The following is a 26,588-nucleotide window of genomic DNA, read 5'->3' on the forward strand; positions in this document are numbered from 1 at the left end:
ATACGAATGAGCTGGGGACTTAAAATTGATAGTTGTACAATTCTTTGCAATGAGAGTAGCTTCAGTTTCAATAATATATTGCCCGTAAACAGTTAAATTATTTAGATTTTTGAAATGTTCTTTTGCTGATGCATCATACTCTAACGGGAGTATGTTTTATCTATGCTCTATCTTAAGCATGATCATGATTGTTCGTTTTTGCTGTTTTAATATTTTTTTCCAAATTTAACTTTTTTGTTGAACCATACAGCGCTCAGAACAATATATGAGAGTGAACATGGGCAAAATAAATATTGTTTAATGTTTTCAGATCACAGTAATAAGACATTTTAGATAATGCGTGAATTCCTTAATTAATTTTGACCAACATTTTATGAACATGTTCGTCCCAATTCAGATTTTGATCTACTGTCAGACCCAAAAAATGTATACTTTTTTCGTGTTCAATGTTATGGTTGAGTAGGTCCTGGGAGTCTGCTGAGCATGTTACCTTCGCAAATACAATTGATATCATCAGCAAAAAGAAGAAAATTGGATGATATTGCCTTGCTTATGTCATTTATGAAAATATCAAACAGCAGAGGACCCAGGTGAGACCCCCCTGAGGCACCCCTGACGGAACAGGGAACAGATAAGAGAAGCCTCCATCACACTTAACAATGAGTTCTCGATCACTCAAATAAATTCTTAGCCACAGCAGTAGAGATCCACATATTTCGTAGCCTTCCAACTTTGCTAAAAAGTAGGTGATGTATCAAAGGCTTTGCTGAAGTCAAGATATATGCAGTCTACTTGGGAAAACTAAATGCTGACATAATGTGATTTTGAAAGACTCTAGGAGGTTTGTAGAGGACAAACGACCGCGTAGAAAGCCATGTTTTTTTGTTCAGGGACGATAAAACTGTTCAGTTTGAAGAGTAAATAATAATCCAGGACAAGACTTTCATATACCGGTACTTTAGCTAAGCATGGTTGAATGGCAATTGGCCTGTAACTCACATCGTTGATACTACCAGACTTGAACATGGGCACAACCTGCACAACATAACTTTGCTTTAGCGTGGAAGGAAAAATTCCCTCATCCTCATCAAGAAGTTTTTTAAAGTAGATTGTAAGGTGTGGGAATGGGGCAGGGACTTGGGCACAATGTTGAAGAATTGCGGGTGGAATCCCATCAGGTCCAGCCCTCTTGTTAGTGTCAAGACCCTAATTCTTTTGGACATCAATCGCCGAAAAAATGCAGCCATTGATGGTATATGGTCCAGACCAAAGTCGAAGATAGGCACGTTGACGTCCATGTCACCATAAACACCGATGAAAAATACTATACAAAGAGATTACATTTTCCGTCAGCTTCGGTAGCGTTTGCTGATTCGAAGACCATCTTGAGGGAAAAGTAGGAGAGCTCTTTAGGTTTTTCACATATGTGACCAAAATGACTTTACATTGTGAGGTATGCCTTCCTCTACTGTACTGAGGTAATTGGAGAAGCAGATACTGGTTAAAACCTTGCAGTCCATTGATTATCGTAGAATACGTTATAGCAATGATTGTAGATACCAGTTACGTTTAAGTGATAGGCCTAAAAGGTGTGTTGTTTTATTTTCAGAGCTTGATAGTCGATATATATATTTTTGGTACTTACGTATTATACGGAGGCCACTTATTTTACAGCGCGCTGCGGCGGTTGGGTTAAGTTGGGTTATCATAAATATGTTTGTAGAACTTTCCTAGTTTCGTTATGAATCGAACTATACGAGATGAGTCATAAAAACTTATGATAACCCAACCTAACCTAACCGCCACAGCGAGCTGTATAAGGGTGGCCTCCGTATAATACGTAAGTACCATATTTTTTTTAAAATTTAACCATGATTGTTTTCAAAGGAATGTACAGCAAATTATATAATACAGTATATAAAATGATATTTGCAGGAAACGGGGATGATTTATCAGAACCATTGAGTATACACGTACTTCTACATTATTATACACTAGTGTACATGTTGCTCGAATTCGAGCAATTGCAAAGTATTACAGGAGTTATTTCAAAACGAATAACAGTCATATTTACAATGAGTTGAAAAGAGTCAACTCAAAGATTACCGGTGTGTAACTCAGACCATGTTTATCTTTGTAATTGATAAACCTAAAGCATTCCGGCCGGTTTTCTCCTTCTCAAAATGCCTCGCTGTACAGGCAACACAGGTCATTGATAGAGGGCCAATGGGGAACGAAAAGTCGTTTTGGGGTAGTGTTAGGGCGCATTTGTAACCTAATACTTGAGATTGTCCAGGGTCAGGTGCTGACTGTGATGAGTTAAGCCTCCTGTAGCTGCGGTCGTTATCACGACTACGCCTCCTGTCTATGTTTCGTTGTCGTCGCGTCAGAGGCATTTAAAAGAAAAAAAACAACAAATAAACAAATTATAGCTACACAAAACAACGATAAATGCACAAATGTAAGTTTCGATCATGCTAACGCGATCCGTCATAGTGACACAAAACAACGATAAATACACAAATTTAAGATACAACCATACTAACACGATCCGTCTTGTATGTGTACACAAACTCAAATAGTAAATAAATGTAGTCAATGCGTTTTGTTGAATTGAAAAATAAATAACAACAGCTGATCAAAATTTAAACAATTATGTTCTCCATAAGGATAACATGGGAACTTTCAAAGCCACTGGGGCATAGCCCGAAGCGCTTTTTCAAAAATGTAAGGCCAGTTTGCAAATCTACGTGACACGCTCTTTCCAATGAGACGTCAATGGATAAAATCGGTTAAGAAATGGCGGAGGAGTTCAACCGACAAAGTTTCATGTAGCGTATTAATTATATAGAAGATGCATAAATGTAGCGGTACGTATATACTCAATGGTTGGAACTTTGACGACTTCGACTGCAGGAAACGAGTCAGCTGACAAGAAGAATCAGCTGGTGCCTTACTAACAGTAGTACTAACTAACTATTCTAGATATCTTCTGCTACTATACAACTGTTGTGTTGTGTTTGTGTAGCTTGCTGTGCAGTGTGCGTCTGTTTTTCATTTTCTTTCATCTTTGGCTTGGCGTCGATTAGTAATCAGTATTAATTAATTGTAAGCTAATAAGAGTTTATGTCAATTTTTTTCGTCCAACAAGACAACCTGGACAGACAGTATTGTGTTGTGATTGTGATTTATGATTTGATTTATGTTAGATCTTAGATCTAAGTATCCAAATGGGTCAATAAACTTTCAAACGAATGAAACGTCAAAGGGTTTTAGTCATAATTTTGCAAATCTAAAGTAACGGGAATATTATATCCATGCAAAACAAGACTTTTTAGGCCCACTATTAATTACATTTTGAAGTTTTGAACATTATGGAACCAAGTTCTTATGAAATTCAGGAGCTCAGGAGTAAATTTTTTGAGAAGCTAGAAAATGAGTACGGTAATACTAAAGGTTTGTACAATTACATTGGGCTGCACTTTACTTGACGTCCTACACTCATTCAATTGTTTTTTCGATTCGATATTTTCATTCGATTGTTTCATTCGATATATCGTTTGGTTAGTTTTGTTAGGTTAACCTTACCTAACTAACCAAACGATATATCGAATGAAGCAATCGATTAATCGATATATCGATCGATATTTTCATTCGAATGAGTGTAGGACGTCAAGTAAAGTGCAGCCTTAGGCCTACATTGATTTAATGTAGACCTAGGTTACTTTTTGTGATAGAAATCCTAGTAGGCTAAGTTAAGCACCAAGAGGACTAAGTTAATATTTAATCGCACGCTGATTAATATTTAAGACTTTGGCTAAACACTTGGCATAGGCTATGCCTATTGGTTTTTTAGCATTACCACACCTCATAATATAGCCTAATCATTTTACTATTTTAGGCCTAAACTTAAGCTTTCAAAGTTGTAAGTTAAGTTAGGCCTATAAGTTAGCTTTTTTGATTATTAGGCTGAGATCTTGAGATATTTCAATATTGGCTAAGTTAACTTAGGCAATATTTAGTTAACTTAGGCTAATTAAAACGGTACAAAAACAAGTGGTGTGAACCTGGCAATAATGTAACTCAGCAATAAGTTAACTTAAGTAGTATGCGCGCCTTCTAAAATCTAAGTTATTGCTGGCCGTTTTGCGGAAAAATACGACCAGCAATAGATTTTAGAAGGCGCGCACACTACTTATTGTAACATATTGATAATGTCACCAGATAGAGGACACTTAAACGGACACGACAGTATCAATATCATGTAACCTGGGGAGTAAGTTAGTGAAGAAAAGGGGGGACGTGAAAGTCAGCAATAAGTAGTGCGCTCACCTTATAAAAAGTATTGCTGGCCGTTTTACGGAAAAATAGCATATTACCGATAATGTCACCGTTAGCTGCCTGGTGGCAATAAATAGAACTTCTTAGTTATGTCCACAGAAGTGGTTGCTCACAATGGAGACAGAGTACCGGTATCATTTTATTATTTTGTAATATGATTTAATAAAAGAAGATAAAAGTTGTAGGGATTATAGTTCCTGACTACTATAGTTTATAATTACAGCTCTCAATATTTTAAATAAAATATTAGGCCTAGAGTAAATTTGAAATATAAACTAGCCAAAACTATAAATGGTCACTGTCCACAGAAGTGACTTGTCACATTCCGTGGACAGATATTTTTGGAAAATTATTTGAAATGTTAACATATATGGACTTGACAAATAGGTAAATATTGATGCTAGGTAAATAATAATTTTACACTTTAAATGATTAAAAAATCGTTATTATTTTTTATATGCAGGTGACAGTGTTTCTGTCCTTATCTGGAGAATGGCCCATTTAATCCGATAATATATGTTTCATATTCTTTTGGGAACTGTAGCCAAATAGGTATCTTTTTACAATTAGGATATATGGAACCATACAATACTTTTAACATTTATATTAACATATATAACAAGAGTTAGGGAGCTGCCTGTTAATTCAATCAGATTCTTACATTTAATGGTCTTAGGGTGCTAAAAAGAAAGATTTACAGGGGTTCTCCCTGAAAATTGTTGAAATTGAAGTGTTATTAAAATTTTAATTAGGGTATTTATATTTTTTAGATCCAAACAAATAATGATTCTTTACAAATAACATACCTACCTATTGTTAGAGAAATGCAAAACCATAGTATTACGATGTCTATGTCTGTAAAACAACACCTTAAGTTGAAGATAATATGAATTTTTACCGTCTGCATTTTTTAGCATATTTCCATCCAGCTGACCTAGCACGAGTTAGCAACTCGGACCACTGGCTCAAGAGATTTCTCGTCCATCACGACATGGACATGAAAGATGCTCTTACTATGCTTTGGGAAACTTGTGATTGGAGGAGAGAGAACAAAGTGAATGGTAAGTTAAATAGATCCTTGTAGGCTATAAGCAAATTTGATTTAATTTAAATAAATATCCAAGATGTATAATGCAAATCTTGGTTTTTGAGTCCTCAGTCAAACATGAATCTATTTACAGTTTGTATTATGAGGTTTAAAATGATATTATGGTAGGTTAAATGATAGTTATTCAATTCAGTTCATATAACTTAAGAAGTATGTATGCTATGATTCTTTTTTACACCTACGTTTTTATCTCGTAACCATCATAGAAACTCATAAGGCTAATGTTGAAAATGGAAAAGTTTTGTTAGTTTTAGCGAATTTCCCATATAAGGAATAAGCTATTACCGTAGTACTCATGGTAAGACCTGGACCAGGGACCGATTTACTTGTTCGTTTTGAGGTCCCTAGAGGCCAAAAACACCATCCGTTCAAATTCATATATATATATATATATTGAGTGAGTCGGCTTAGTCGGTAGCGTCGTGGACTTCGGGCCCAAGGCAGTAGTGTCGTGGGTTCGGATCCTGGTCACTGCCGATAACATTTTATCAGTTTACAGTTCACCTTTGTACTGTACCGGCTCACTCCTTGCTTTGCTGTAAACGATCCACGCACGGGCGCTTAGTCTATGTGGACGGGCAAATGCAAGGTTAAAAGAGGCCGCCAACCTCTTTTTTTTAAAGAAAAAAAAGAAGAAAAAATATATTTATATATATATAATGTGTCCGTTAGCACGATAACTCGAGCAAAAATGATCCGATTTTGATGAAATTTGGTATAAACGTGTAAACCTACATTTATTCAAACGAGTTCGCGAACCAGCATGATCGGACTATGGGAACGGGGGTTTATGGGGTAAAAATAGGTTTTCCCATTTTTTACCCTAAAAACACAAAATTTCACAATTTCTTTCCAAACCATTTTGTAGAGCTTAAAAAAACAAATAATTTAGTATATTGAAGCGTTGTTGTGCGCCTAATGGTTACGGAGAAAATTCCTAAAAACTGTAAATTTAAAATTCCCCTGTTATTCTTATGGAGAATAAGTCAACTGTTGTAGTTTGCTTGCTTATGAACATATTTTGATAGAATTGAATATGTAAAATACATTCATTTCTTACCAAACTATTTACATTTTACAACAAAAAACACCTTTTTACCCTCCCTGTTGCAGCAAACCCAAGTACTCATTAAACTAATTCTATTTAAATAGGGAATAAATGTGATATTTTTCAGGAGGCATTTTAGTGTAAATCCAATCAGGCAAATGGAAATTTGCTTAGTCTGCAGGTTTGCTGCAGCGGGGGTATTAAATTGTACAGGCATTATAAAATTGAAATTTGTTTGTTAAATACAAGCTCACTGTTTGTCAAAATATCCCTGGTAAGTTTGGCTTCAATTTGTTCAGCCGTCATTATGATTTAATTACACAAATGGCATTTCAAATTCAATCAATTATCAATTATCAATTATTTAAGATGGGGACGCCACTATGTGCGTATTTTAACCCAAATATGAGTGAAGGATGAGTGTAGGATGAGTATTATACGATCTTGTAGTCTTGTTAGTGACTAAGGCTGACATGTTCCTTAAACACAGCTGTTAATTAATAGCCCATAGGTACAGCTAATGGCAACTAAGGGACCTACAGTTTATTGTGGAATCCGAACCACATTTTTTCCTCGTAATTAACGAATGGGTCTAATTATTAGAATAGTACTGCGGATAGTCGTAGTACTCACTGGTGCGGACGTTAATCCACACCAGGGAGCATCGCATCCACAGTGCATCCCTATAATTATCCACAATTCGTGACCTCCTAGTAGCTGGATTACAGGACGACGCCACCCGTCCCAGTCCAAAAACACCAATGGCGGATTTTATGAGAAAATTCCAAGAACACTTATTTTTTTGCATTTACAATTTCCAATAAAACAAAAAAAGTTTAAAGATAAAATACCCTAATAAACAGCGGAAAAATCACAAATTTGCATCAGGTATCAGGCTAGTCACAATGAGGACAGGCTGTGAAGATGCAATTTGATTTTTTGTATTTTTATTAGTATTGATCTTATTCTAATTTTTTATTGTTCAGTAATTTACAAAATAAATGTGACAAATTTTGCCAAAGATATTAGAAAACTGCCATAAAAATAACATATAGAAGTTAACACAACCCTTAAAACCGTTCCCTATAGTTTTGTACACACTAAAACCGTGTGGCCGTGGGTGGTTTTGTCACCTGTATTTAAGATTAGTGTAATTATTATCAATTCTGTAACTTACTCTTTATTTTTCAGACATAAATGAAAACAATGTGAACAAGGAATATCTTGAAGAGGGAAGTTTATTTCTGAAGAATCGAGATAAAGATGGGAAAAGTTTGCTCATACTAAAGTGCAAAAAACATGTAAAAGGCACAAAAGACTTTGAGGAGCTAAAACGAATGGTCATTTACTGGTTTGAAAGAGCCGAAAGGTAGGTGTATTAATATAAGATCTTTTTTTGCAACTTATATTTTTGTGCTCCATCCTTTTGTTGTGGAGCAGTTTTATTATGGTATTGAGTTGGCCCTTAGCTCAATTACTGTTTTGCAAAATAAAAGCTGTCATAGGGTCCCATAAAAAAAAGGTAGGCCTATTCTACAAGGTGTGTACAACATTGTATCACAGCGTTGGATAGCTACTATATTGTAGGTTATCCAATGTAAACATCTCTTGCACATTGGTTCTATCTTAGCTCTCTCTCGAATGACACATTTTGAACATGGACGCTCAGTGTACCTATCTTTCTTAAAAGAGTGTTAGCCCCTTCATGACTCCAGTTATCAACCCCATGAGAATAAAACCTGGAGTGGGCTGGAATGAAACGCCAACAACAAGCTATTTAACACAATTTTTTTAAAAATAATTTTATTAGCATTACCAATCCACTTGATTAAAATAATGTCTTATGTGTTTTGCTATTGTTTTAGAAAAGACAGGGGTGAACAAATCACAGTGTTCTTCGACATGGCAGAGACTGGACTGAACAACATTGAGATGGAGTATATCAAATATCTAATAAGTCTATTCAAGCATTACTATCCAGACTTTTTGAACTACATCCTGATCTTTGAAATACCCTGGATACTAAACGGTAACTAGGCCTACATAAGATTTAGATACTATATGTATAAGCGAGTAAAGTGTGTAAATACAAAAGAAAAGTTGAGTGTATAGTAACCCAAAACTCAATGTTAAAAACCTTGAATGTTTAAATATGAGTTTCGGATCTTGCTAGCCTATTGGTTTGTTTGTCATTAGTACAAAAGAGATAACTTCAATATATGATGTCACATGAATTAAAAATATGACAGGGTTTTTTGAACTTCCTCTGTGTTTTCGTACGATCTCTCTAAAAAAAGGTGTTATCCAAAGGAGTCATTTTTGTGAATGATAATGAACAAGAACTCATTGCTTTGCGTTTTGTGGTTACAGTAAAGTATTATCGTAAAGTAATTGTCGTTTATTGCGAAGATAATGAAACAAAATCTTCTCCATTGACTTCCAAACCACTATGTAGCTTTGGGTACACAAGTGGGAAAGTGGAACCAGTTTTGAACTTAACACAAAACATTCATATAAATGAAAAACGATTGAACGTAACAATCTCCTGCCTGATTGTTGGATTAGCTTACAAAACATTTTTAACCATAGAGGGAAAGTAAGGGATAATGATAAGACCAAAACACTAAACAGACTGTAGTAGTAGTGTTTTAATTCATATGGAACCAACAGTGGAAATATATATTCATAAATCTCTTTGTATCCATATTATTTTATATTTTTATTGATTTCAGCCACTTTCAAAATCATAAAGGGTTGGTTACCGACAAAAGCTGTCCAGAAAATCAAATTTGTGTCTAAGAACACATTGAAAGATTATGTTGAAGCGGACCAGGCTCTTACATGTTGGGGTGGACTTGATGACTACACTTATAAATTCATACCTGAAGTTTTGGACACACCGACAGTACGACTGGATGAATACAAGAAAAAAGTAAGTTTTAAATGGTTATCGGCTTGTTTGATTTGATTCCTAAGTGTTAAGTTGTCTGAGGGTTATTCTTTTTTATTCCAGCCATTTTTGTACATACTGTGATACAAATTACATTACACAATACAGGGCTGTCAAATTTTCCCTTCCTAGTTGCCCCACTTTATAAAGAAAAAATAAAGAAATTTAATTAAATATTGTTTTTACTTTTAATGGATTTCAAGATTCTTTTAAGATTGTCTTATATCGTAAATCAAAAGTATTGGAATTTTTAAGGGACAGCCTATAAACATTTTTACTTGTTAGAACTAGGAAGTAGGCTACTACGGTAAAGATAACCTGCATAATCTTGGTATTTGGAAGATGATGGTGTTATTAAATTTTTGGAAATACTTGCTTTTTTTAATGAGCTTCAGCAAACCATCCTAAAGACACAGTTCAATTTTACTCTGTGTGGTTGCTGAAACAACTCTTTACTCAGATAATTATAGCTTGCCCTGAAGATAAATGACTACAACATTATTTTGCTGATTCAACGAGGCTTTTCATCTTCCAAAGACCCAGATCTGATTTCTAATCATTTGTTTTACTTTTTACTATAGCATGTTTATTGTCTTGAAACAGGTGTTTATTTGTTTACCTAACCCGCCATGTTAAACTTCCCTATCCCAAGCGTGATGTATATAACTTCTTTACTTCACTGGTGAAGTAAAGTTTCATAAACTCACTCGGTGAAGTAATGAAACCCATTTAAATAACATTGAGTGTTCAACTTTAAAAAAATATACCTCTATGGAGCCAACTACGTTCAACGCTAGAAATCAGCTGTGGACTTGAATTTTATTGTTATGCTTTAAAGAATTTTCCTAACCTAGCTTTTGTTTGTAAAAGAACGTTACTGTAAGAAGATGAGTGAAATGGTTAATGAAAAATATTGTACGTAACCCCCTATATATTGTTGGGTCAGGTAAAATCTTGTATGTTACACTTTACGCAAGAGCGTGTTTACATCACTTAGGTGAATTATGCAACTCGCTTCCGCTCGTTGCACAACCTGCGTGATGTCAAAACGCTCTTACTATTCTTGTAAGGTAAATAGCTATTCATTCTATTGGATTTTTATTTTTTCTAAAATAAATTTGATTTACTTAGTTTAAATGTTTTCTTAACTATAAGGAGGAGAATCAATGCTATTTGGTATAATTTTGTTATGAATAGACAACTTAACACTGCCAAAAACGATCACTTATCAACATATTATCCATGCTTTTGAATTGAGCACTTTTGAACGCTCAAGATAGCTAAGGCCCAGAGCAAGTATTAATGTAGGGTATCATAGTGTTTTATCTATACAGTTTACCTTGAGTGTTTGTGTAAGATAATGATACAGAGTTCAGTTTTGTGCCGTTCCCTCGGGTAGAATCGTTGATTTACTCCTCATTTTTATTTACTCTTGTCAATTATGTTTGTTTTCAGGATAATGGTGTTGTTACTTAATAAACTCTGTGGCTTTTAAAAACAAAATGTTAAATGTCATGTAAACTGGAACTTTATGCTTATTGATGAATTTTGTTTTTAAAATGTGTGAAAGTAATAAAGTGCAGGTACAACCACTGAAATTATTTTTTGTTTGAGTAGAATTTACTTCTAGATTTAATTACTTTTTTTTGATAAATATTTTATGGATGCATTTTATAAAAGTAGGATTGTTGTGTTTTTTTTACTTTTTATAGTGCCATTACTTTGATACAAATCCCTTTTCTCTGTTTATTTTATTTGACTTGACAGTCTTAATCAACGTATCGAAACAAAAAGTCTGTATTTTAATGTTATTTACTTATCATTTTCTTATTTTTTACTTAATTTTTAGAAAATTACCTCAGTTTAAATATTTGTGTTTAATATAAGTTTGTGAGCTTTACGTAGTACAATTTCCAGAAGAAATCCCTCAAATATAAGTTTAATTTTTAGGCCACTATGGGACATAAAACTATTTAAATAATCTAAGAGTCAAGCAAAAAATTGAATCTAGAAATTGGAAAAAATTAATGGAAATAAAATTATTTTAGTTTTTGAATGTAGAAAAGGGATCAAAGACTTCAGATAATTCAAATTGTAATATCTCAAGTGCAATGAAGTACGTATTCTACAATATAGTCAACTTATCGTTCCACTGCTTGTGATTAAATAACAAGTTATAATCCCTGTTTTGTAGAAACTCGGTTGTTGACCTTTTCCAAACTTGGCACTAGTCAGACTGTGACATTTTTCCGTTATAGAGGTCAAACCGTAGTGGCACATTTCTAATTAACAATGAAACTTGCAACTTTCTTGTGGACAATATTCTTCGTTTGCTGATTAAACTTTTGCTAAATTTACCTGAAAAATTTTAAAATATGATTTAGTTAATTTTTTATCCAAGTACCTAACAAATCTCTAAACTGAGGTTTAACAAAAGTAAACAAAATTCATTTAAATAAATATTTTCTATTCATTTGAAGTTGGTACTTGCCACCTTTAAATCATTCCATTTAAATCGTTCATAAATGTAGACAAATATTTAAACATTTTAGCAAATCACTTGTTCTAACTCTCATTTGCAAGTAGATTTCAAAGATAGAAATAGTTTGAATTTGGACTGAACATTTGCTGAAGTAGTTAATGTAACGTATACTAGAAGTTGAAGATCTATAATTTTTATAATTATGTTGTAGGCCTACCTAGTTTGAGTATTTTATGAAATATATTTTACTGCTTGTTCACTTTTCATTATACAGTAAATTAATAGTATATTTCATACCTATGGCCGAAAATGAGGTTTTGCCGGTTTGAGATAGTTTATTAAGAGAGCCGGTTAACGATTGAGAGCTGCAAAACCATTTCGGTCCGTGGTACGAACACTATTTTTCACCACACTATACCCTATTACCACTATTCACCTTCACCACAATAATAATGTACACCAATAGTCAACACAACTGCAACTCTAAGGTTATGTGAAGAAATAATTTGAGGAATCAGCAAAAATAATAATAAATAGTTGCTAGCCGTGACAATAAAACAATTCTTCCAAAGCTATAGATACTGATTGTGTATATGCATTAATGTTTTAAGAAAGGAAGCGGGCAGCTGATTTTTGGCCCTCGGGGATGTAAAAACCTGCTCGGTCCCCAAAATACAATGAGAGCTAGCATCTTAATAGTAATATGTCAATAGAAGGCTAAGCTTAGTAAGGATGCAAGCAATAAAGTAAAAAAAATATATTAACATGGTTAAACATAAATCAAACAGCCAAACGCTCAGTTGCGTCCTCATCTTAATTCTGATAAAAGTAATCCAGGGACTGCTTAAATTGTATCATTCGATAGGGTAGAACCCCGTTTCTCTGTAACGTTAAAAGAGGGTCTCCCCGTTACACTGTTAAAAGAGGTGCAAGAGAAATGATCCTGTTTAAAATCCTCATCATGAAATCAAGGCAACACTAATTAAACAGGCCGTAATACTACTCAGGCATGAAATCATAGTAGGCGACGGTAATGATGTATTGTTTGCCGTTTGTGGTCAGCTGCTTGTTTTAATCTTTTCTTGGATAACAAAAACAAAACTAAAAATGCCTGAGGAGCATTACGGCCTGTTTAATTAGTGTTGCCTTGATGAAATATTTACAAGACTATCAACATGAATTGAACACAAAAGACATGGTCTAAATTAAGCCACAAAAAACTTTTCCTATTTATCTTAGTGTGTTCTGTGTTGACCCGTGAATCAAATTCATAAAATATTTTATGTTTTTCTCACATTTTATGTTTGAAAACATTCTTCCTGATGTTAATGAACCATTTATTTTTATCACGTGGTCAATTTGACGAAGACCTAGTATCCTCTTTCTACTTTGGACTATTTGAATGTTTTATGTTTAGGTTCATTTTGCAGATGGATCCCCCATGGTTGAAGTTGCTCCATTTTCAGACATTGATCCTGACAATCCACCAGCATCGAGTAAGTTTTATTTACTAAATTTATCTAGTACGTATGGAAATTAGTGAAACTTTGACTGATGGTCACTCTTTTTAACTGCCAATCTCTTTTGTCAAAAAAATTTCCATTTTGATATTGCAACCTACTCCTCTTTATTAATGGATTTCATAAATATAAATTTACTTAAAATAGATAATAAAATTCCAATAAAGTTATAATAAGATGTATTTAGGTTCTATAGCTTATATTACATCAATCTCATGAGGCTATGACAGTTAAATTATATTTTGGTCTCTAGGTTTTTATAGATGGGCTAAGTTTTAGATAGGCCTAACAATTTTGATAGCAATGATCTTAATCTACGGGTTGGTTCGTGCCGGGTATGAAATTCTGATAGACTAATTAAGTTAATTTATACTAATGTAGGCTAAATAATATGAGATAATAATGAGAGTCAAAAATTTAGGCTATAAGTTCTTAGTTTGAAACAATCACTTGAATTTTGTCTATTCACAATGGTGTGTGTGATGGTGGTTGGAAATTAATGGTGATTTTTTAATGTCTATTGAATTTGATACTACCAGTTTTTGTTGAATACTTATCTTCTTTCTTGATTTCTCTTTATAGGCTAATCGATATTTCTATATGATCTGAATGTTAATTTTATAGACTTTTGAATGTTTAATCACTGGAGACTTGGCTCCCACATCCATTTCCAACTATTTCACCAAAAGCACATTTCTTCCTTTGTTTTAGCTTTTTTCCAACAATGCTATTTCACACCTGGACACTGGACAGAACATAAGAAATATTTCCTACCTAGACACCATTTCATTTTAGGATATTATTTTTGAATATAGTTTTTCTTCTTCACTAATTTATATTTAATTAAATTTAAATATTTTTTTGAAAATACAGTAACTAATAAATATTGAAAGTAATTTAGTTAAAATTCACATTTGAATACATTCATGTTATATCTCAATATTTTAACCGTAGGTTGGGCTGCGGTTTTTTTTACAATTTACAGTATATGTATATATATTATGAGGTAATGTTCACTTTTAGGTCTACTGTTTTAGTGTTCATAGAAATAATTAACCATAGTACCCTTATTTTAAATATTTAAAAAAATATTTTAATAGACATTGTAAATCAAATTAAACTAAGTACTGTAATGTGTTATTTACGTGCTCACTGTTTATTTATTTCCAAAATCATTGTAAATTTTCCAAACTGTAGCAACTAATATAGCGATTTCTGTTATTGCTCTAAACATTTAACTGGCATAGTGCTAATCCAAGAATATACAGGTTTTACTGTGAGATTGGTTTGTGCAGATCTAAATCAAGCTCATTCTTGCCAGAACATTACAGCTTTACCGAACATTACCTCGTTTTGAAACCTCTTTGTTGTTGGATTTAAACATTTCCGATGTTTTTGTTCTTTGCAAATATTTAGAGTACAAAATTGACTTTGCTTGCATATGAATGTTTGTTGGTGAAAGAACAAGTAATCATCCTACAAAACATTTAGTGTAGAAATAGAACAGTTTAGTTTGACAGAGGTTATTTGTTTATGTCATTGTTCTGCACATTTACAGTGAGTAAACTGCGAGTAAGTCCAGCAGACACTGTTGTCTTCAGCCAGGACGGGGCCGATCTGACAGGAACCGTCAACCTCATGAACATAAGTGACAAGACGTTAACATACAAGGTACAGTTCCAAAGCTAAAAGAATATTCATCTTTACCTAGAAAAGGGTCAATTAATTATTTTGTTGTGAAAAGTTTTAACACAAACATCTAACATCCACATGTTTTAAATATAACTACTGGTGGTTAGCCATCAATCTGCGGTTTGGTGAGGGATATATCCTACATTACCTCAGCTTGGAGGTAAACCGTATAGTTTTAAAGACAATTATGAGTCAAATTTTAACAGATATGACTGAAGAAAGAGAAAAAACTAAATGAATATTTTGTAAAGAACATTTCTTAGACTTTCTAGTACGCATAACTAGAGTGTGAGGTAAATTTCAAACTTTCCCTCCAGATAAAGACTACCTCGCCAGACAAGTTCCGGGTGCGGCCGAGCGCTGGAGTGCTTCACCCTAGCAACTCCACCACGGTGTGTGTGGTGCTACAGCCCGGCCACGCGCCGTACTCTCTACTCAAGGACAAGTTCTTGGTCATGAGCTTCGTACTGGAGGAAGCGCTCACGTCTACAACGGAACTAGCGGAGCTCTGGAAGGTAGGATTGGTGAATTCAATTTAGACTGTTGGAATCAGTTTGGGAACACTGCAATTATCTGGACTTCGATTATCACCTCAAGGATAAAAATAAATAAATGAAGCCAGAAAAATATGTTTGCCAGTTTGCTCTTTTGAAGCTATTATATATTATATTTGACTGTGTGCCAATCGTGTCCATCATGCAGCAGGTATATTTTAGTGTCAGTGACGGCAAACAATGAGTCTTTTTCTTATTTAATTTTTCATGAAAAATGTAACCATCCCAATTTATCTGAAGTTCTATTGTACTGAAGTTTTTGTTTCAAAAGCTAGTTTTAAAAGTTATGTCTATACAGGTTTGAAATTTTTTTGTGTTAAGATTATATAGACATTAATTCTGATAAAATAATACGTATAATTGTAGATTTATTTTTTACTCTTGTAGTATATAAATGTACATAGTAAAGCCTTTCCCATCTTATAAATTAATTTTATTGTTTTTTACTAATCCCATTCTTTTTAGTATTCCAACAACCATTCAGTCCTATCAGTGTTAGATTGTTGATCAACAACTGTATTAAGGAATATATTCTGCAATCAATGATTAACTTTATATTTCTGATAGGCTGCAGATACCAAGATTGTGGATCAGCACAGACTTCGCTGTGCTCTGAGTGGACAAACAACCTCTCCGGCGCAGAACGGAACCGTCTACTCGTCCTTGGCACACGGCCCGCCTGGCGATAACGAACAAAAAATAAACCAGCTCCTTATAGGGGTAGGTTTCGAGGTAACAATATTAGCTATGGGTGTGGTTACATGTTCTAAAGATTTAAAATTCTCCTACAGTGTTAGCTTTGTGGTCAGTAAACCACCTTTCTACAAGAGTTCCAAAGTAAATTTTACTTATCAGTTCTAGTGCTTAACTTTGAGAAAATTGGTAACTGTGTTGATGAAAGTTAATAGAGAGGACTTGGGTAATAGACAGCTTGGGTGGAAATTACAGAATTATATTGGATGATTTATCTTTGATCAAGTTTCCCATATAAGTTAAAGTTTTTACTGTAGAGACCTACAGTAACTCATGGTAAGACCTTGACCTGGGACTGATTTTTAGCGAATTTCCCTATAGGGAAGTAGCTATTACCGTAGGTGGCACGGTAAGACCTAGACTCGGGACCGATTTACTTTTTCATTTTGATGTCCCCAGAGGCCAAAAACACCATTCGTTCAAATTTTTATATATGTATATATATATATATAGACATATATATATATATACGTCCGTGAACGCGATAACTTGAGTAATTTTTGTCCGATTTTGATGAAATTTGGTTTAAAGGTGTAAAGCGGGATAAACTTGAATGAGTTCGCGAACCAGCACCATCGGACCATGGGAACGGGGCTTTACGGGGGGTTTTATGGGGTAAAAATTGGTTTTTCTCACTTTTGACCCTCAAAACACAAAATTTCCCGATTTCTCTTTAGACCTTATTAAAGAGCTTAAAAAAACAAATAATTTAGTATATAAAAGTATTTTTGTTCGATTATTAGTAACGGTGAAAATTAAAAAAATTGTAAATTTAAAATTCCCATGTTATTCTTATGGAAAATATTGTCAAATGTTGTAGTTTGCTTGTTTGTGGATATATTTTGATCAAACTTGGCAAATTTATTTATTTTGTACTAAGCTATCAATATTTTACTCAAAAACACACTTTATTAGTTTCCTTGTAGCAGCAAACCTAGGTACTCGTTAAACCTAATGTTATTAAAATATATTTAACTGAAAATCAATTCAGACAAATGGAAATTCGCTTAGTCGGCAGGTTTGCTGCGGCGGGGGTATTTTGTTTTTGTATCCCCAAAAGACAAAAACACCACCCATTCAAATTCATATACATAGCCTACAGGGTGTATACAAACTCCCTGGAAATATTATTTGTATTTATTTTATTCCCTTCCGTGTTTTGTTTCTGAAGAGGTTTCCCCAGCACAAATAGTGGGCATTGGAGTGAGGGCTCGTATATTGTTACTAAGCAGAGCCATAAAACTACCAGAATTTATCCGGGGGCCTAAAGACTGTGCCAAGTAAAGGGGGTTTGGGATGGAGGGGGGGCGAATGTAGGGAGAACTAATAGGTTTCTTAATGCCTAGGAACTTCAGAACTCTAGGGTTGATGAAACAGATCACAGGGCCCCTTTTCAAAGTTTTCAAAAGGTGATCAGGATAAAAGTGTAGCGTGAATATGCTCGGAAGTTATGTATATGCCCTAGTCAATTTTACGGACTAGTTTAGTTTGGGTGCAATAAGTTTCCTATTACTCAACCATGCTTCTCACCCTGAACGGCTTTGGTTTATTAAATTAGCCTTATGATATGACAAATTTGAAATCATCTGGGTAACCAAGTGGTTTTCAAATCTGAAGGTTGCTGGTTCCAATTCCATTAGTTCCAGATGCCATTTGTCATTGGGCTGTCAATCAATTAGGCCAACAAATGGTTGGCATTAGACAGTAACAAGACCGGAGTTTGGACCCCTTATAAAAACGTAAAAAATGCCAATGGCATAGAAACACAAATAAAAAATAAAAAGTAGATGTGGGCCCTCTCTCCTACACAAGGTGTTCAGTATTGGTTTTACGTATCACTTACACAGATTTTTTGTCCAAAGTTCATTTTAAATTAGAGTAGAAGTGTGTTGATATACTGGATAGCTACATTTGTACTTTTTCACAAGTTATCTATCTAACATTTTGTTGACTGAGTGTAGCTGAATCACTTGACCCACTGCTACAACAAGCTAGAGGGAGATCTCCGAAGTCTGCACATGTTGACCATCCTATTGCTACTGGTTGTGGCGGGGGCACTCATGTACATCATATACAAGCTGCCGCAAGTCTCCGACACCCCGCCATCAACCTGCTACGCTCCCATACCTCCGCCTACGGACCAAGACGAACTGTGAAACATATACCAGCTGTAATTATATTTTTTATATTATTGTGATATCGTTAGAAATCGAAAAACTTTAATTCTTTAACTACGAGATGTTCAAAGAAGTATAGCAAAAAGAAAATTTTCTATTTTTAAAACACTCTTTAGTTTTATGTTTCTTGTGTCAGAGAGGACTCTTCCCATTAAAATAGATCTGTTTCCTCTCAAAAACTAACTTTAAATCAAACCTTGATATTTTAAGGTTAATCATTGCTAGTAAGTCTTCTTAAGAAGAACAGTGGTGAAATTTTATTATTAATTTATTGTTAATGTATACAAATTTGTTGATTATATAAATGACGTCTTTAAACTTTGTTTAAGCATATTGGTTTAGACCGCTTTCCCAAAAATCATCTAAAAATGGCAAGTGTGTAGGCAAGAACAAAAAAAATACAACTCCACCAGATTCAAAGAGGCACTTTCAAAGGAGTAAAACAAGATATTTTTTACTTTTCTGCCACCTCTTCATAATTAATTCATTGTCATTGGCCAACAGAGCCTTTTTATCTAATATAGGCCTACATACCAGAATTTCCGTCACAGTTCTAACTCGTCCCTTACACTGGATGACCCGGGTTTCGCCTCTTGTTGAGCCATTATAAAGGACTAGTCAGAGCTGGGACGGAAATTCTGGTATGTATACTATAATATATTCCTCAAGTAAAAAGTTAATTTGAATTCCAAAGTCCCACAAACCACCTTTGATAATGATGATATTTTATTTACAAACTCAAAAATTCTAAGAGTCTTGGTGGTATGGGAATCTCCAAAAGCCCTAGTTCGTGTTTGCTTTCAACCTGAATTTACTGTTTGAACACTTCTTTGTTAAAGAAATGAGGTCTTACATCCATCAGGAAGTCTGCAACCTTCACATTTTTATACTATTCATTTTTTACTTGAGATCTTGTACTTTTCTACTTTCTACCGACAAATTCAGTATTCAGTATTACATTGCTGTAAGTATACACCAGTATTCAATGTAATATATGAATCTCTAAATAATGGTGGGTAAATTTAATTGCATCACAGTTTGTCTTGTAAGGATTATTCAATAAAGCCTATTGCAATATAATTATTAAAATTACTAATGATCGTTATAAAAGCTAGTGGTTTCTATGTCTTTGCCAAAAGCAATTTTGAAATATGGTAGTGGTGAAACTCCCAATGCTCGGCTATTATAAAATTTAAAAAAATTTATTATCAAATAAATATTGAGTAGCCTACCTAGTTAAATATTTTATGACTCTGTAGAGATATAGTACAAAGTTTATCTGTAAAAATAAAAATAATAACATATTTATTGACCGTTGCTTTGTGTGGCTTTCAAATTCATACACGATTATTTAGAGATTTTAACGTATGTAAATGACTGTTTGAAATTTTTTTTTTATAAAATACCTCTATGATACACCTACCTGAGCATCTTCATAAATAGAAAGCTAGAATTATTTTGGGAACAACAAGAAGAAGTATTTACATAGTTAGGTCATTATATCAATAGTAGTATTATTGACGTAGATACCAGAGATCTATCAAGATAGTAGTAGTTGTTGTGAAGGACGGAACCGTTAGGTTTTCAGTGTTCAGTTAATGGTTTCTTGTTTTTTTTTGTTTTTTTCTCCAACGGTCACAAAAGCTGATTTCCTTTTAAATCCATTATAAACTAATATATTGATTTAAGTAGGATCGAAATAAACAGTAATTGTTTAGAAAGAATTTATAAAACTGGAGAATGGTTTGTAAAAACTGTTGTTACCAGAAAGGAATATTTGAAAACAGAAACTAAAAACCAACATAGTACTGGGTTCTATGTTAATGAACACTTCTTAAAATTTGGAATATTGCAATATTCTAGCAATTTTGTTACAAACAAATCTGTATATTTATAATATAAATTCCTAGTATGATTTGTGTTGTAACACTAGGCCTACTTCTAAGGCCTAAGGCCTAATATTTAGTGAATAGTGATGGATATAAGCTTTGGCAATACAATGTTACCATTATGATTCCGTACTATTTGTTATAGTTTTTTTCTAAAGCTCTCTTTCTAGATAAAACTTGTTAAGTTTGAAATTTTTGTTGTTGAAAGCAAGAGTGTTAAAAATAATAAAAAATAAATCAACGTTATTGCATATAGGTGTTGTATGCAAGTTAAAAAAAAACATTTATGTATACAAGCACAGGCAAGGGAAATACAAGTTGATAAGTTAATCTTGGCCCTTATAAAAACTGAGCGAAACGCTGCAGTTTGGAATCAAGGTAGGCTAAATAATGGAGAAGCCTCAAAACAACAGTCAATAATATTCCGAATTCCTATGTTTTCAAATTGAATTGTTTGTTGCCTGTAGGAGTTAGACAAAATGTCGTTTAAATTGATATTAGTTTTGACTTTAAACAATTTTCTCCAAAGGGGTTAAAATTTATGCTAACCACTGTCAAGTAAATAATACAACTCCTTCAAATTTAGAATAGGATATTTTGAGACTGTTTTGTGGCGAGACTGTTGTTTTTCATTTTTGTATTTCAATTAGTTTTAGTCTGAACGCTTTCTATATATCAACTTATTTTTTGTATATTAGTTTAAATGGTAATGGTATTTTTAGCATTACAGATTATGGTAACAGCACTAACACAAGACTGTTATTCTAGTTAACTAATGCACCAGTGTCCCAATAACACAAACTAATTGGAACCGGAACCTGTTTCCTTTTTGAATTACTAATTTGATTGGATTAGACTGAAATGCAGTAAGAGCATAAAAAGAAACTATCTATCTTTGTGATTAAATTGCCGTAGAATGCTCTCACGATCACAACACGGTGATCATTCCCTATTCTTTTGCGATCATGGCAACCACGTGATAATTTCCTGTAGCACCATAATTGCATTCAGCGATTGTGGAAATCTCTGTAATTGGTTTTTACACAGAGCTTCGAGTTCTTACAGGAAGCAGATTTTTCAAATTAGAACGTTTGTGTTAACGAAAATCGGAACATCGGGACCCTGGTGTTCTGTCGTTATTTACTGTACATAGTTAAAATTATTATTCCCTTACAATGAGTATTATTTAACTAGGTGCACGCTCATTCTTCCCGTGTGTGGACAAAACGAAGGTAGCCTAGTTAATACCTTCAAAAGTAGGATAAGCTGAGTCTACAAATTGAACATAATGTGTGTGTATTGATATTGAAAAAATGTGTCAGGGATTTTGTAGATTGAAAATGAATAGAGTAGTAGTGCTTGTTTGTTATTTAATTTTGTGGGAGATAACTTGCCAATTAGTAATGTCTGATTTGAATTTAACTAAGAGCTAAACAGATAAAGGGATGTAGTTTTTAACTGTGATATGGGTCAAACAGCTTTTCCTGCAATGTGTCTAAAATACAATTTTTCAACGATCTTATATAAAACATAACATTTGTTTGATTTGCGTTCAATATGTATGTTTCTACTTCATATCTTTCATAGACCACTAATGTATTTCAAATGAAAGCCAATGTGCTAGTAAGGAATTTTTTGAAAAGGAGTAGAGTTCAGCTAGTCTTCCTAAGAAAGTTAGGGTTCAGGGACTAATAGATACACAATAAAAGAACACAAAACATTAATATGTTGTTTTTTTTTCAAATAATCTGACTATAAAACTGAATCAAATTTAATTCCCTCTTCTATTGATTGTTTATACCCGCATACAACCTAATAGAGCAAATCCAAAACTCTGAAAATGCCAAGAATGCAAATTTACTAAATGAAATGTACCAAAATGTCATATTTGATGTAACTTTAATTTAAACAGAATAACTGAGTAACAACAATGTTGACCGGAAACAATTTTTGTAAAAGTAAAAAATATTCGTTACTTTTAAAAAGTATAATTCAACAATGAAATGTAAATTTGAAGGAAAGATTTAATGGAATTCACAAGGTTTTGGCCTGTGTTGATCCACTTAGTTAAGTTTTTAACTATTTAGGACAGAAACAATCGGAGACTATAGATAAACCAAACATGATTTGAAAAAGCTTGATTCAACTAAAATATTGACATTGTTTTGAGTTGTGCTTACATCAGAGTTTATAACACATATGTTGATAACTTGAGCCGTTGTAGAAAATGGTTTAAACATTTTGTTACAAACACAGCTTACAATTTACAATTTCTTGTGTAAAAATATCTGTGGTAAACACTGAAAACCTGGATAAACACACAAAATAAATGTTTTTAACAAAAACTATTGTTCTTTGGATTTTTGTCAAATTTTATTCAAAACACGTAACTCTGGTGTAAATACATCAATAGATCTTTCTGTTTTATACCTGCCTTTTAGTATAGTTAAATTGTTTATAATCAGTTTATTATAAAGGCAGTTTACTGTTTAGTATTATTTTTCATCAAAATGATGCTTGCGGCAGATTTTTCTAGCTGCCAATTTTGACATAAACTGAACATACAAGGGTCAAGTACATACATTTTCCTAGCTGAAGGAAAACTCTTTGCGGGTCTGGCGATCGGTAAATGTAGTACTGTAGCTGTAGCATCCACAAAGCATTATTATTGGCCAGGTGCTGCCAATGACATGAATTTACAAAGTAAAAAGCAATACAGGGATATGCTAAACTAATTTTTAACTGGCATTTTTTTACTTGCCTTCTGGTAATTCCGCTCATACCAAAATCAGCAGCTAGGAAACCCGGCCTTTAGATAATCTATATTTGAGACATTTTAATTTGTTTATCTACAATGTATTCTGCTCATTTAGTAATTTTGTTTGTAAGATATAAATTGATCAGTATTGCATTACTAATAATATTAGTATTATGCTATATTTAGAATAATAGCTATAGCATATTATTATGCTACATATCTTTTGAGAATACTACCAAAGTCATTTTCTGATGAGGTTTTTGTGTTGTAAAATGTCAAAATCCATCAAGTTAACCGATATTTTAAAAATTAAATAGCTATGTTGTATATTTTTTTCTATCAATATAATTATTTGAGTTTTGTGAATTAGTTTTATTCTTGTTTTGTTGGTTACTAATGACTAAATTAAAATTATACACAATTACTAGAAGAATAAAATTGATTATTCCATCTTGAAAAAAATATACCAGAATGAATTGAATTTGTAAATTAGTTACCCTAAAGAATGCAGCATGACAAAAAATTTCCTTAACTAAGTGGACCAATAGTGTATTTTCAATCCTCGCTCAAATTAAAAACTTGAGCTTCTATCAAAAAGGGATACTTTAGGTCCTAATGGTGTGATATGCTATATAGTTAGCCATTTAATCTGCAGCAATATATCCTTTTTATTCCTGTGAACAACTAATGTTTTGCAGATAAGAAGTGTATCCAAGTTTTGGTGTAATATAGTAATACTCTAGCATTCAAATTCTAGAGATAAACGAAAATCATTGATGAATTTTTGTACACATAAAGAATAGATTTTTAAAATTTCTTTGTTTCAGTTTTGAAGACGATTATACTCCATCAAGATAACATAATGTACATGTGGTGTTGATACAAGAGTACTTTGATTCAGCCCTCCCGCTGATTTCAAGTTACTGCTTCAAAACATCATTTGCATGTCTTATATCTAACAGCTTTTACCATTTAGTTGCTTTTATCATGATCCAATGTAGGTTTTGAGGGTGTTTAACGGAAAGGTGGCTTTAATTACACACTAACCATCATTGTTACAGGGGTTGGCTTCAAAATGTTGCTGGAGGGTGACCTCAGTTGTTAGGTTACCAAATTGATTCTTCCAATAATAATAGAGTAATTTTGGATATCATTGAGGGGTTGCTTTTTTAGGGGCTTTGGATTGTGCCTTTTGTTAAAGATACATAAAATTACATGTTTCTGTTCTACTTGGCATAACCATTTCTAAGATGATCACTAATTTTTTGCCTTCAAATCTTGTTTTGATTAACGAAAACCTTGATTTTTTAATAAAAATCTATTAGGGATTTATTGGAAAATGGTAATGGTAGTTCATTTCCCCCTCTCTAAAAAAACATTGATTCAACATTTTTTATTTTTATACAAATTTGTTAAAGTCCCGTGGTGTCCTTAGTCCATTCTGTAAATATATATCCCATCTTACTCAGGTAAAAACAAGCACTTTCTGTCCCAAAATTAGAATCAGAACATCTTTGATTGAGAAAATCGCTTTGATTTGAAATACCGCTACAGTATTTGATTTAAATTTGATGAGAAAATCAGAATGCCAAAGATGGTGGTTTGTTTATTTGTTTAGTTAGTTCTTCCCACTTACACAGTTCCAAGGTTTGAATACAATCAAATTTATAAGTTTGTATATTACAATCCGTAACCTATACAGCAGAATCATTTTAATGCACCAAAAATGAATGTACAAAGTTAGCTTTTGTACAGTTTCTTAAACTGGTGCTAACATAGCAATAATTTATTAATGTTAGATTGATTGTAAAAGATGGGTTTTTATCATCTTAATTTCAATTGAGGTTAATCTTTGTTTTTTTTTTAACAGCAAGTATTTTTTACCAATTTTAAAATTAAAAAGTGGAAAACTGCAGACACGAATGGATGACTTTGGCACACTTCCTCTCCGTTTACAGTTCAAGGAAGCTGCCTTATCTCCCAAGTTTGGTAAATGAAGATATAATTTAGATAAAATAGTCTGTTAAATTTTAAATTTGATCACATTGCCAGAAATATGTTTAAATCTTTTGTATTTTGTCTTTACTACAGTGTAGTGAAACTGTTATTTTTTAGTTATGTAATATAAATAAATAATGTTTGTTACATCTTGCAGTGAGTCTTTAATTTGTCAACACCCTATTATTTGTGTTTCTAATTCAGTGCAAGTTCACATTTAATGAAAGTGAATTATGTTGTAACTAGCTGACCTGTGCGAAGCATTCACACTGTATCCAAAAATCCCACTTAATTGAAGTATAGATCATACACTTAAAGCTGTGTAGTTGGTAGTCATTAATTTAGGTATGAGTCCTTACTTTAAGGATAAATGTGGGTTTATATTTTGGATCGCCTTTTCAGGACACAGTCATGTTATTACAATTTTTACATGTTTACAGGACTTCTTTGAACTTATGTTTGAAGTGATGTTATGGTTGAATACAGTTTTTGTGTTCATGGCTGTGTTCTTACACAGAAATAGTTTTCACTAAAAAAGCGCACCCTTGACAACACCACAAACAACTGAATATGTGTTTGACCGCAGTCACACAACTTCGCTATGATAGTGTAATGGCCCAAGTGAGCTGCAACCAATCTTTTGCTCTGCCTGGTGTTTTGGTTTCTGATCAACTTAATAATAACATGACAATAATAATAGCGTTATTTTTAACGTGGATTTATGAGGTGACGAACCTGAAGGGCGTAATGTTTAAAAAAAATCTAATAGATACTACAAAAGATACCTTATGTTCCTTGGTACTGAACTGAATCCGAACTGAGATAAACCGTTTCCTGATAATAACAACTTCGTCACATCATAACCATTAATTTTTGTACAGTAGTAGGCATAAATGTTTTTGTACAAAATGGCTGGTGAATAAAATTGTTTGATATTGAGTTAATTGATTCCTATTTCATTGATAACCTTACATTGGAAATGATTAAATAAATAGATTTTTTCAAGAAACTCCTTTAATGTGAGTAAATTGTATGTTTCCGATGTAGAGGAAGATGAAAGCTTTAAAATGAAAGTTATTAGCAGTCAGTTGACTCGTGTTCGTTGTGCGTGTTATGGCCGGCCGCGCGACGTTCTGTAACTTATTGTATTTGTGCGTGTTAAATGTTATATTTGTGTATTTTGACGACGACATCATGTTCCAATAATTTTATGTGAGACGACAAGGCTTGAAAATGAAATGTCAGTTTTGAAACTAGTCGCCTGAAATTTTTATTATTCTAGGATTGACGACGTAAGGTACGTAAACCTATTTTATAC

General features: G+C 33.2%; 1 protein-coding gene across 1 annotated transcript; it reads left to right on the forward strand.

The window, feature by feature from the left end:
• The first annotated feature begins 3,024 nt into the window (after window positions 1-3,024).
• On the forward strand, window positions 3,025-25,426 carry LOC128994812 (motile sperm domain-containing protein 2-like). The gene is made up of 10 exons (XM_054419608.1): window positions 3,025-3,456; window positions 5,256-5,402; window positions 7,689-7,866; window positions 8,363-8,526; window positions 9,230-9,429; window positions 13,347-13,425; window positions 15,008-15,120; window positions 15,459-15,656; window positions 16,263-16,415; window positions 18,410-25,426. Exons 1-10 carry the CDS (start codon window positions 3,375-3,377, stop codon window positions 18,602-18,604), a joined length of 1,509 nt encoding a protein of 502 aa, XP_054275583.1. The 5' UTR covers window positions 3,025-3,374; the 3' UTR covers window positions 18,605-25,426.
• The last annotated feature ends 1,162 nt before the right edge of the window (window positions 25,427-26,588 follow it).

This window comes from Macrosteles quadrilineatus, unplaced genomic scaffold (assembly GCF_028750875.1).
Source record: "Macrosteles quadrilineatus isolate MER2022 unplaced genomic scaffold, UCM_ALF_1.0 Scaffold_5__1_contigs__length_97177068, whole genome shotgun sequence".
Classification (NCBI taxonomy): domain Eukaryota; kingdom Metazoa; phylum Arthropoda; class Insecta; order Hemiptera; family Cicadellidae; genus Macrosteles; species Macrosteles quadrilineatus.